This window comes from Carassius gibelio, chromosome A2 (genome assembly GCF_023724105.1).
Source record: "Carassius gibelio isolate Cgi1373 ecotype wild population from Czech Republic chromosome A2, carGib1.2-hapl.c, whole genome shotgun sequence".
In the NCBI taxonomy this organism is placed as follows: domain Eukaryota; kingdom Metazoa; phylum Chordata; class Actinopteri; order Cypriniformes; family Cyprinidae; genus Carassius; species Carassius gibelio.
Window position 1 is genome coordinate 16,893,094 of NC_068372.1, and position 13,503 is coordinate 16,906,596.

General features: G+C 39.6%; 1 protein-coding gene across 2 annotated transcripts in view; it reads right to left on the minus strand.

The window, feature by feature from the left end:
- Positions 1-13,503, minus strand: part of LOC128028986 (fibronectin type III domain-containing protein 3B) — a 124,510-nt gene that overhangs the window by 80,450 nt on the left and 30,557 nt on the right. Inside the window, exons 2-3 of one of the 2 annotated variants that reach the window (XM_052616414.1) lie at positions 8,308-8,451; positions 6,482-6,557 (exon numbers count right to left, since the gene is read on the minus strand). In XM_052616414.1, coding sequence (XP_052472374.1) covers positions 6,482-6,557; positions 8,308-8,427 — 196 coding nt within the window. In that variant the 5' untranslated portion in view covers positions 8,428-8,451. Of the gene's footprint in view, positions 1-6,481; positions 6,558-8,307; positions 8,456-13,503 lie in introns of both variants that reach the window. The other variant, XM_052616422.1, reaches the window with a different exon arrangement.

Below are 13,503 nucleotides of genomic sequence, written 5' to 3' on the forward strand. Positions count from 1 at the left end.
CTTGGAAACCTGGACGACACTTCACTGTGTTAGAGAGTGCTAACTAAACATCAAATTCAATGAGGGTGGTAAGTCATATAAAAAAAATACAAGAGTTTGCACAAGTGATCAAGTGGCCGCAAGTTGAAGAAAAAACACAAGCATCCACTGACAAATGAGACATACAGAGCAAAATTAAACAATTTCAACTAAAAGCATACTGTTGATGAGAAAACAGTAACAGCAGTTAATCAGATATAAAATACAATATAACTTTAACTTAGTTACTTACTCTAATATTTCATGTAATGCTGATCTGAATATTTGCATTGAATTAATTGTGGGGTCGGCATCTGCATTTGCACTCTGTAATTGATTTGATCAAAAAGAGTAATAATGTGGAATATTATTACAATTTAAAATAAGTGTTTCCCATTTTTATTACATTTTAAATTGTTCCAGTGATGGCAAAGCTAACTCAGTAGCTATCACTCCAATCTTCAGTGTCACATGATCCTTTAAGAAACATTTCTTGTCATTATCAATGTTCAAAACAGTTGTTCTGATTAGTATTTTTGTATTTTTTTTACATTATATATAAAGTAAATAAAATTATACCCAACACTGATTGATTATACCCAAGATCTTTACACACTCACTTCCAGATCCGTCCTCTTTGCATTCTGATCCACTTCACACCAAACTACCCTGGTGCCACACCAAGTCACACAGCTGAAACCTCACTGGAGTGCACATACTTTCCTGATGAAATCTAACTACCATGTAGGGTTTGGTTTTGGACTCCTGTGCTCTAATATTTGGTTATGATACTGGAATGATCTGCAAGGAACATTTTTAAGTAACACTGTGCTGAAACTGCAAAGATCTAAAGAGCGTCTGGTATGCAGAGCTGATGTGTTCACACTCTTTCCCTTCTTCTCGCTCAGCTCTGAGAGGGTGTGGCTGAGGAATGGGCGGCAGAGCTTTAATCTTCTGCCAAAGTCTGTAAGGCACATCTGGAACAAGCAGGGCAAACCGTCTCAGCCGTGCCTCTCTGGCCACGGTCACTGGGCCTTGTCCTAATGAACCCTCTCACCCCAAACTGTTCTTATCGTTTGAGCTTTGGCCTGTAGACAGGAGGAATTGTCTCAATTCACCTACTCTTTGTCTTTCTCAGAGAATCTGCTCTTCTCCATAAGCCCCAACACAATCCCACAGACTTTTTTGTTGTTGTTGTTGTTGGAAACTGGAGATATCAAATACAAGTGTCAAAAGTCTGTCAGTGTTTATTCTGGATCTTTAACAGATTTAAGAAAATCAGATCTGAGATCACGTTCTTCAAATTGAGGTGGTCTTTTAAATGGAGTGGTCTTTCACTTTCATGAGTTCAACTTGTCGCTCTTTCTAGATGTGCTATTATTATTGGATTATTTTTTTAAATATCAATACATTTAATATTTTAAATATTCATATATTTATAAATATTAAAATACGTTTAAAAAGAAAATATTTGCATAGAAATATAAAGCCACAAATCCCGTCAACAGATCTTGCATTAAACCTGGAAAATTCCTTTTGAGGCAATACTGGACTCATCTTCTGGGTTCCTTCGGAAAGTTATACTTCATTAACACATACTACTGCACATCACCTGAGTGTCTTCTCCAGTTGACCTATTATCTAAAGCTAGACATGTCTCTCAGGCAACGAGGCTCCCAAACATAAATAGGATACCAGCTGCTTCATGCACATAGATAAATAAACCCTAAAGGAGGGACTGTAACACACTTTCACCACCGTAAAAACCACTGCCTTCAGGGTTACAGTTCAGATTCAGTATTGTATCTGCCTGCCACCCTCCGATTTGTTTCAGCACAACGCAATAATAAGCACATGGACTCCTGATGCAAAAGATGATTAATCAGTTATGAAATGACTGCAGTTAGTGGAGTAAGTGGGAGAAGCGATTGCTCAGGTGGGATGTAAATCTTTAGATGTGCCGAGGCCGAAATGTAGCAGGGATGTGTATTTTGCTCATTTCTACTCAAGTACTTGACAGACACTGTAAATCAACCAAGCACATTGCTATTACCTCAGTACTTGAGTCCATTCCTAGTCTGTAGAGCCTGTGGCTTGTAATATCTGCCCCTCTGTCTCTGCTTTGTGGGAGTATGGTAAGCTGAGAAAGTCACTCACTTCATGCCACAATAGCAATTCATGGGGCTTTTCTAAAGATAGCTAATGACCTTCAGTCGATGTAGATACAGTACGATGGCAAGGACAAGAACACTTTTGTCCTCTTTCGGTCAGAGAATACAACATGTCTTCCTTGCTCATTTTTGTTTTTCTTTTTCTGGCCAATATTGACTCCCATGGGCTCCTTACAAATACATTCAGCATGGTTAATTTCAATACGCTTTCCGAGGCTTAAATGAAATCTTTTTGGTGTGTGTTGTGCAGAAAATCAGATTCAGAGCTTGCAGAGTTCATCGTTTTTGCCGTGCGTCATTACGAAATCACGGCGTTCAGATGAGAATAACGTGCTCTCTGCAAAAGCTGCAATTACACCCGAGAAGCCATTCTCCATAGCTCCTCAGAGCAGAAACAATAAAACACACTTAATTACACAAACATACTCACAGTACAGACACAGAAACTGGGGCTTTTCATGTCATTTCATCAAGCTAGATTCAAGAGGACTTACAGGCTTATTCAACTTTTTCTGATGACGTCACCTAAGGCCACACAGGCTAGAAAATGTTAACCAATAGCAAAAAACAAAAGTTATCTACTGTTGGCATTGTTTAAGTAACTAACCTTCATCCTGGTATGTAACCCTTACTTTTTGCCAGCCAATCTGGTCCAATTGGAAAGAAATCAAGCACCAACCTACATTTCTTTCTTACTGAATATCCTGTTCAACTAGACAATAAGTCAAATGAAAGAAGTACAAATGTGTTGCAAATGTTAATTTTCATAAATTACCAGAAGAAACTGCTCTTAAATACCAAAAACAGTTGGTGCCTTATCAGCAGATACTGAAGAGAGAAGGAAAACAAATGAAAATGGTTCATGTCTGTCCAAAAGCATTAGAAATGAAAGTGGCTGGCTGATCATGTCAGGACCTTAGGTAAACCTTTACCTGCCCTTCATAAACGCCACATCTCTCAGCTAGGCAAGTTAAATCACAACTGTGCTCTTCCTTGGTGGGGAAATGCTGGAGATAATGCCTTCACACATTGCCCTGACCTCAAAACAAAACAACAAAAAGAACGGGACACACATACAGAAACACAAAACAGACAATGAGCAACCCAGGACAGGCTGAACTCAAACAGCAGGACCTCCCTTCATTTGCAAAAGTGTGGGAAAGCAGCACAGAGTGGCCTTACTGCCGAGAACGGACTGTGGCAGAGGGTTGTTAAGCAGTCCCCTGGAAAAAGAAAAAGGTCACACTGCTTAAACATGACAGAGATTACAGTTCAACTCTTCCACTCTAATTAGCAGCGATAGGAGCGGGCTGGAACTTCAGTAAACATAGGGCTCTGAGCACTGTAATGACCTGCCACTCAGCCAAAAATCTTAAAGACACTAGCTGTTGCAATGCTGACAATGGATCCTGGCAGGCAAAGGGTTAAGATTTGAGTTGGGTCAAGAAGTTGAGGCTTAAGATGCTAAAAATAACTGCACAACATTCAGCTAAGTGTGTCAAAAATAGAGGTGAGTGGGATCTCCACGTGGGTAGACAGGAAAAAGTGCTATTCTTGCGATGAAAGATGATGATGATGAGGGAGGACAGAAAGCGACCAATAAGAGCAGAGAATCCTTAATTATAATGTTCTTACTCAACAGCCTCTTCTGTCCACTTTTCCGCTAGCCTACTTCAAGAATTCCAGAAGTCTGGAGTCAAAAAACAAGTGGCCGAGAAACAAGCTTTTATATTTGAAAGTACAGTTCACCAAAATAATATTCCATCATCATTTATTCACCATAATATCATTCACTAGAACACAAAAGTGCTTTTGTCTGTACAGTGAAAGTAAGCAATGTTGTTTCGTGGTTTTCTTAAACGATATTAACAAAAACAATCTCAAAATCTGCTTTTATAATTTGCGGAAGAAATCCATACAGGTTTGGAGCGACATGAGGTCAGTAAATTATGACAGAATTATCTTTTTGGGTGAACTATCCCTTTAAATTAAACCTTTTGACTCCAAATGCCAACAAAATGTCCAAATCGACTCCAAAAGAAATGTCTCTGTGCGTTCTGTGTTGCCAGCGGTCCACGGGCTAAACAGCGGTTACTTTATATAAAATCCTAAATCCAGGCTTCTGCTCTGAGGTTTGCATAATGACAAAGAAGCCTCTCTGTAAAAGGCAGCTACTTCAGAGCCTGTGCTTCAGTCAACACTTCTAATTAAACCCAGTGACCTTTTTCTGTAAACACGTGCGTTTGAAATGCCCCTCTCCCCCATGTGCCACACCTTGTTCTCGTTGTTTCGCCGGGTTGCTTTTCCTCGCTTTTTTCAATGCTGTGATGCCATAAATTGATCCTTTTCACTAAGCATCGGATGTCCTTGTGTGCTTCTGTCAAACACAATGGAACAACCTGAAAGGCTTGACATAAGTACTGGCTTGTTGATTCTAACCTTACACAGAGAGAGGTTAAAGCCAAGTACAGCCATTAATTACAGCATTGATGATTTTCCTTTAGGAGTAACTGGTTCGACAAAAACGAAGCTACAAGCACACTTGGCATGACTCAATCCGGCTGAGATTACAATGGATGAAAGTTAATGCACTTAAGCCAGAAAAAAAGTGCCATTGGGAATCACAGGTGAGGACTTAAAGCTGACGAACACACAAAGGCACACTGTGGCAACAAGCAGGGCCAGTGCTATGGTCTGTTGTTCTATTCTTGTGTCAACACATGTTGCTGCCAAACCCTACAGAGCTTTGTTTCTGACTCTTATCACAACAGCATGCCCTTCACAGACCATCCAGCCTGCTCTCCACCCGTCTATGCCTTCACAACCTGAAGATCACTTTTGAGCAGGGAAATCTCTGTTATGTCACCTTAAAGGAGTCCTATGATGCAATTACATGTCTTCCTTTCTCTTTGGAGTGTTACAATGATAAGTGCATAGATAAGATCCCTAAAGTCGCAAAGACTAAAGTCTTAAACCCAAAGAAATATTCTTTATAAAAGTTCAAACTTGTCCACGCCCTCCTAAAATGCCTCATTTAAACGTGGCCCCACATGTCTACGTCACTGTGTGGTAAGATTTGCATAACACCGGCCAAATGTTTATGCAAAGAAAGGAAGCGTAACTTTGATTCTTGCTGTAGTATTGTTACTGCTGCTATCACCATGCTGTGGAGACGCGGTGTGTTTCTTTGTGAAAGCGTAACTACTTTGTTTGGCTTTCCAAAATAGCACACTGCTAGAAATCAGTAGTTAAGTTGTATTTAAAACACTGTTCCAGATCAGTTCAACCCAAATATTCAGATGTGAGCAGCAACAGTAATACTATTAAATTATATATATATATTACATCTATTTATACATAAAAATTCTGTTTCATTTATGTAATTCAAAATACATATTTTCTATTTGAATACAGTTTTCTATCGCTATTACTCCAGTCTTCAGTCCCATGATCCTTCAGAAATCATACTAATATGCTGACTTGCTGGTTAGAAAAAAAAATTGATGTTGAACAGCTGTTGCTTTTCAGAATTTTTTGATGAATAGAAATTTAAAAGAACAGCGTTTATTTGAAATATAACATTATAAAAGTACAAATCTGTCAATTTACTGTCAATTTTGATCAATTTAATGCATTCTTGCTGGATAAAAGTATTAATTACTTTTTTTTTTATCTTCCTGACAATAAACTTTTAATCAGTAGCGTACATATAATAACAAGGCAAAAAAGTTTGGAAAACACTGCACTAGATAACACTGGCTAACTGAAATACTGTGACCAGCTAATGAATCATTCATTAAGCTCTCTTGTATAAACAAAAATTGTTATTAAAAATTGTATTTTTAGAAGGCAACACACTAGAACGTTGTGCAACTTCTCAAACTAAAGTTCTCCTCTGAGAGCTGTCCTTATCTGCGCAGCTGTTCAGAGAACTCAACCGCAGCCAATGCAAACAATCCATCTTGTCCATCGTTAATTAGCTACAGAGACACTAAATGTTAAAGGGGACTGTTAATGAGACAAAGAGGCATTGTAATCTGCCATTGTACACTCTGCCTTTTATTTCCTCAGAGGCATGCCAGTCGTGGCCCTGCGTCTAGCCTCTCATCAGTTTACACCAGCTCCAAATCCAATATCACACCAGTCATGGTTCCAATTAACTAGAAACACACCACGAAACCAGATAAGAGTGAACAACAGCACCAACCCAATTCTATAAACGACCTCCTGAGACGGCAGGACGGAGGAACCTGTTGCAAGTTAAACTGCATGAAACAGGAAGCCCAGCATACCTTGAATGCATTGCAGGGATCCATCCTCTGCTCTGATAGTGAAGGTCTCTCCAGGGTTGACTTGCACGAAGATCACCTGCGGAAACACTGGGATTCAGACATGCAGAACTTCTGATGCAAAGCCAAAGTTTTGTCAGCAAACACAATCCAACACAGGAAGAAAAAAAGTTGCAATTCCTTAAAATGCATTAATCCATAACTTTAAAATGAGCCGTGGAACATTAAGCGAACTTTAGTCACCACAACTGTCAAGAAAGCAAGTATGATGCAACCAGATGTTGTGAAACCAGATGTGGAAGCCCCTTGAAACGGTCCGGTCGCCGTGCCATCTTCTGCTTACCATCATGTTCTCAGTGCACAGGTTGCTGAGAGTGCAAACGTGCCTGTAGATGTGAAAAAGTTGGCCCGCCATGTTGCACGAGCCCTACGTTTCCTTACAGCCCTGATGCTCGTGTGTCAGGCAGACCTCCCATCTCCCTTCTCTAGCCCTTGATATCTGGGCACCTACTTCCTGCTTCCACACACACATATACACACACACACTGTCTGCTGCTACAGTTGCTATGGGAACGGTGGCATGCACTGAAGAGTCAGGCTGGCTTTCCAGAGGAAAACCTTGTGTTCTCCCCTCCCTCCTCTTACCAGCACACACCTAATGCAGATAAAGGGCTCACCCAACACACAGACGCGTAACATTGGCAGAATGCAAATGTACACTTCCACAACCTTATGCAAGCATCATACTGATTTCATATCTGGCTGACATCGGACAGCGTGGGTAATCGAATGTAATTAATTGAGAATGATGGGGACTGACAGCTTCGCCAAGACCAGGAAGGTCGTTCAGTCTTTTACACTTTCTGGTGATGCAGGGAAACGTGGACATGGACTTGGCGGAATTCAAAGCACTTAACCTTCACTATCTGGTATAGATGCCCTTTTCCTTATCTCACAAGGGTCTGATTCTTTTTCCGCTCTGACCGGATGAAACACGACCGGGGAGCTGTATCTGCAGCACCTGGAGAAGAGATCAGAACAGACTGATCCGCTCTGATAGCACAGATCTACAGAGAGATGTGTGAGGGAAATGTGAGGCATGCCTGAAGGCTCGAAGCGCTGCGTGAATGTCCAATGTAAGATGAATACAATGTTCCTCATTGACCAAAATACTGACCTGGTTCAGAATGGATGTTTCTGGCTTTGTTTTCCATCAGGAATTATCCTATGTCAGTTTAATTTAAGGTAACGGCTGAACCTGCAGCCACAAAGCTAGTCAGCTTTTCACTTTCAACTCTCAAGAAACTTATCAACGTGGGAACTCTTCCTTCAGCAAGGCATGAACCCATAGAAAAATGGTCTTGAACTTCAAAGTAACTTTTATTTTTGTTCCTCTTTAAAAGGGGAAGAGTGTATTTTGTGCACCTAAAAGGTTTTCTAACAGGTTTCCTGAACACTACTAAACAACTGCATTGTTCAGTCAAATGCTGTATCTTTTCTATTTTAAAAACATTAAATCAATACATTATTCCATTGATAGACAACATTTTTAACACTAAAAACTAAAACATGCCTGCATATAGTTTCACAAAAAGATTATTTATTGTCATTTGTTTCAAGGATTCAAAAAATAGTCTCCATGACTGGAATGGGATCATCTTTTTAAGGGTCCTTTGGAACACTTAAAAAATCCCCGTTCTGAGAATTTGTAGTTTACATTTACATTTTTATGCATACATCTGACAAAGTCATTATGGAAAGCAACTTATACAGCATTCAAGATACACATTATCAGTTCATGCCCTGCCCGGAGTAACACTCCCGCTCACCTGTTGCGATCCATCCCCATTAACATTGATCATGTGCGGAATCATGGCCACCTCCCCGTTCAGTAGTGGTGGCGGCAGGTCCAGCGGAATCTGGTCTGTCATCATCATTGTGACGTACATTCATGGAGAACTTTCCAGGACTGCCTTTCTGTGAGGAAGAAAGAGGAATAGATGGTGAGCAAACACTCCGAAATAAAGTCATATGATCTTAAACTTGCAAACACACCCTCTTTGGGTGTCCTTGTTTTGTGCTGTAAGTAAGGTAGACGTGTACATTTATCTGAAGTGATTTCACAATATCTGGTTGGTTTGTGAGGTTTGAGTGACTGAGCTGAATCATAAATGGATGGAAGATGCAGAGTTGCACTGCAGTGACTCAGCATGCAACTGAAGCCCCATTCACCCCATGAGTGATTTCCACACAAACAATGAACACCGTTTTGATAGAAAAGCAAGCTGGTAATGATCCACTCGTTTAGTGCTGCATGACTGTGATCTAATGGAGGAAATAGTCATCAATAAGAGTAAAGTGGAGCAATAGACACACAATTTCTTCATACTGGATGCAAGGCCACCCGTTTGTAACATAAACACACACATAAACAGTACCACCACTGTAACAGAGGAACAACATGTGCAGAGCCCTCAGGACCCAAATGCAGAGAGAAAAGAAAGAAAAAACGGACTTTCATCAATCAGACCCTCACACATGATTCACCAGAAGGCATACCAAAAAAAAAAATACTACGCATAAGGACTGCAGACCGTTTTATTATTTACTCAGCCTCATACAGTTCCCGAAATTTTAGGACTATATTTTCTTCTGTGGAAAACAGAGGACAGCTTTGTTTCTTTTTTCGTCCACACAATGAAAGTCAGCGGTTGCCAGTGTTGTTCTGGACTACACTGACTTTTACTCTTTTTAAAACATCAGCTTCTCGGTTCCACACAACAAAGTCAGACAGGTTTTTACAGACTTCTACATAATAAAAATCATACATACTTTTATTCAGCGAGGACACATTAAATTGCTCAAACGTGATGACAAAAACTATTTTACAAAAGACTTCTATTTTAAATAGCATTCGACAACATTGATGATAATAAGAACTGTTTCTTCAGCAGCAAATCAGCATTAGAATGATTTCTGAAGACTGGAGTAATGATGCCGAAAATTCAGCTTAGCCTGCACAGGAATAAATACAATTTTAAAATGTATTAAAATAGAACACAGTTATTTCAAATTGTAATAAAGTTTCACACAGCCTTGGTGAGAATAAGATAATAAGAGATAAATCCTTAAATGGTACTGTATATATATGTAAGAAGAGATCAGATGCAAAAGCCTCTAAATGCCATCTGAAATTTTCATCTAAAATTAGGATTTTTATCAGGCTCCTATATTTATGTTCAGTTATTTTACTTTAATAGCCTGGAAAAGGACCTGCACATTGCCATTATAGTAAAGCATAGGAGCTTGATAAAAATCCTAATTTTAGGTGAAAATTTCAGATGGCACTTAGAGGCTTTTGCATCTGAACTCTTCGTTTATTAATAAATAAAATAAGCACGGAAGCATGACTCCAAAGTTCTAGCAATCCTTAGCAAAAACCAATATAATTATCTTTTGGATACAGATAAGTACATCATGTGCCATTTTACCTTTCATTCTGTTCCTTCCATTGATGTTAAATGTTTCGTTTTTCTGTCACCCACATAAGCAGAAACAGAAATCTGCAGTTATTTGGCAGCAGTCGGTTCACTTCAAACGAGAGGTGAAAACCCAGCTGAAGACACTATTATTGTTTGTGGACATCCGGACAGCGAAAATCTGATTCTTCTCTGTGAAATAATGTAGTCCATCCACACTCCCATTGTATCTCCATTCTTCTCTCCACTCTGTTTGACTTTCCATCCATCCTTCATTACCTTATGCCCGCTCCTCATGCTCCATGTTTATGCAGTGCATCAGGTGAGATTGACATGGCAAAACAAGAGTAAACAGTTTAAACAGATGGTGACCTCCTTTAGGCCCAGTCACGATCTGAGCTTTTCCTGATGATTCTGTGATGAGAACAGAATGTGGCTCTGGACTAGAAATGCAGGAAGATCAGCCTGGAACAATCCATCTTTCATCTGGTTTTCTAGCATTATGATGTCTACCAGTACTGACCAGAGACCCAGTCGGACCTTGTCAAATCTTGACTTTAGCATCTGCTGCTTGGGAGATGCTGATTGGCTGATGAAACTACAAGAGCATTTATTATATTCCATAATCCAAAATCCTGATTTTAATAATAAATTATATTCTAATGTACTTTCTATTCAACAGTCCTGGGTCCTGTGTTAAAGCTGCGGTAGGGAACTTTTGACGCTCTAGTGGTTAATAAACAGAACTGCTTGCGTCTTGCGGAAGAACATCGTAGCCGGAACTACTTCTCTCGGTTTATGTCTATGAATTTGAAAAGATCTATATCTAAAAAAGGTCTATGAAAAGATAGGAAAGTTGGCTTCTGAATGTGTCAGAAATATAAACAGACAGAATGACTGTGAAATACACCATCACACATGAAATAGAGGAAGAAAGAGAGAGAGAGAGACGGACAAGACAGACAGACGACCACACACAGAGACAAAACCCTACAGCTAACCAGAAATAATTAATGACCTTTTAAGAGCCACTAAGCCACAGTCCTAGAGAGCTGAGGGGAAGACTGATGGATGGAAAACAAAAGAAAGAGATAGCAAAAAGGAGAAAAATGGGTTTAAATGACTAAATAAAGGCCTTCAGAGTTAATTGAGTCAGCTGTCAGCTGTGAAGAGTGGTCCTGATGCAGTCGTGGTTTCAGGCGACAGGTTAAAGTGCTGGATGGTTAGACTGAGATTAGTTCAGTTGAGCGGCCCTTGCTGAGCTGCTTTGATGCCTGGATCCCTCCAGCTTTAGCAGCTAATGGGGCCTATGCTAAAGCTTTGGCCTCTCACCCACCAAAAGCTATAATTAGTATTTCCACTGAAACTGAAGCTTGCATTTATTTTAGGATTTGTCCAACTTACAGTGGAAACTTAGAATGAGATGGTAAAGGGCTGCGATAGCTTAATAGCTGTGTTTACAGAAATGCTGGACTAATTATGTCATACACTTTGCAGCCTTTGTTTGAAATAGTTTTGTTCTCCAGCTGTTCTGTTTGCTGTTATGTCCATGGATTTCCATTGTGAAGGCTGTTCCACCAGTGAAATCCTTGAGGTTTCCTCCTCTTTGAAAGAATGTCTGATTAATAAGGTGTCGATTCCAAAAGACGATAAAATGTTAAATTGAAAAATTCCTTCAAGGATAGGCCCCAACAATCGGCCGCTTGTTCACTGAGGCTGAGGGAAGTGGTGGGATGAGAGACAGCCTTGTGTGAAGGGGCCAGGCTTGCTCCTGGAAGCGAAAACTGAGGACTGCCTCTCGAATCTAACAGAGGACGTAAAAGACCATAATTCACTGAGGTGTCACCTCATCTGCCAAAGAGGCCCAGTTCAGCTTTATAAACCCAGAGCCCTGAGTGTGTGAAACCTTTCCATTCAGCTATTGACATCTGACATTTACCTTAGCACTGTTGTTTACTTACCTAAAAAAAAGGTGACAAAAATAATATATTATATATACACACACACACACACACACACACACATATATATACACACTACTGCTACTAGAGCAGAACAAATAGACACAGGAGTCTCATGATGTATATTTGAGACTGGCCTTCTGGATCCTCTCTGTTCATTACCACATTTTCACAGTAATTTCCATCCACAATTTGAGAAACAAAAAGAAGAACTCACTTTCTTGTGAAGTCTGCCACAAAGTCTTGCATGCAATGCCACACACATGCAAACTCCCACAACTCATACATTGGGCTGACGGCACAGCACCTCAAGTAACGCAAACTGTTATTTTAGGGGATGATGGGCAACATTATCCTTTCACTTGTCTTTTTCTCTTTTCTACTGCTCCTCCTCACCCTTCTCTTTTTCTTAAAGGGATACTCCACCACCCAAAAATGAAAAGGTTGTCATTAATCACTCGCCCCCATGTCGTTCCAAACCCATAAAAGCTTTTTTCGTCTTCGGAACACAATTTAAGATAATTTGGATGAGAACCGGGAGGCTTGTGACTGTCCCATTGACTGCCAATCACAGTAAGCACTATTTTGGAAAACAACTGCTGAACGCAAACTGCGTACGCTCAGCCGCGCCACAAGGATACGTTTTCTATGTGAATTTACATTTTAATTTGAAAGAAAACAGCCCATCAAACGAACAAAGCTTTAACAGGTTTGGAATGACATGGGGGTAAGTTTTTAACCCTCTGGAGTCGATTCATGCATATACGCGTTATAAGGCATTTTCTCCTGATAACCCCTAAAAGAACTTAAAGTACACTTTCAGTTTTGATCATGCAGATAAGAGCAACACATCAATCTAATCTGTAAAGGGTCTACTTTTATTTGTCTACAGACATAATAACAACAAATCTTTGTGCATTTATAAAATAAAAATAACAAACAATGTGTGCTGTCTGCAGCCTTTGTCTGCGCTGATCTTCATTTATACATGCGTCATTAAAATGAACTGTAACTCAAGTGAATACTCAACGAAGAGATATGAGAGAGATATCTATAGAAAGCCTGACATGTTTACTTTTAAACTAAACAATTGCTACCGAAAACAAATGTTCTGTGATAAAGTAATCCATATGAAAACAACGCGATGTGCGTTTTTCACGTCTCCCTTCATTGTATCTAATGTGACCACGCCCCCGCGCTGAACACGCTTTTGAGATTATAATGTTTCACTGAAGCGTGCGGCTTGAATACGCCCATAAAACAGAAAACAAAGCAGCGAGACTGTTCTTCCAAGTTTTTTATTTTACTGTTTGCTTCACGCTGAGAGGAATAAGACATAATTCACCCCAAAAAGATGCGCTGTGGATTATCTCAGGATTTGAATTTTGGATTACCTCAGAAAAAAAAAAAGAAGCGCTTTATTCAGCAGAGATCATAAACATGAGTAAGTCTCTTTTTATTTATTTATATACTTGTATTAGGTTTCACATAATCTGTAAACATTTTACTAGTTAGACTCTTTCCAAACTATAATTCCTGATTAAATGTATAATCAAGTAAAACATTATAAAATTTTCAATAACAA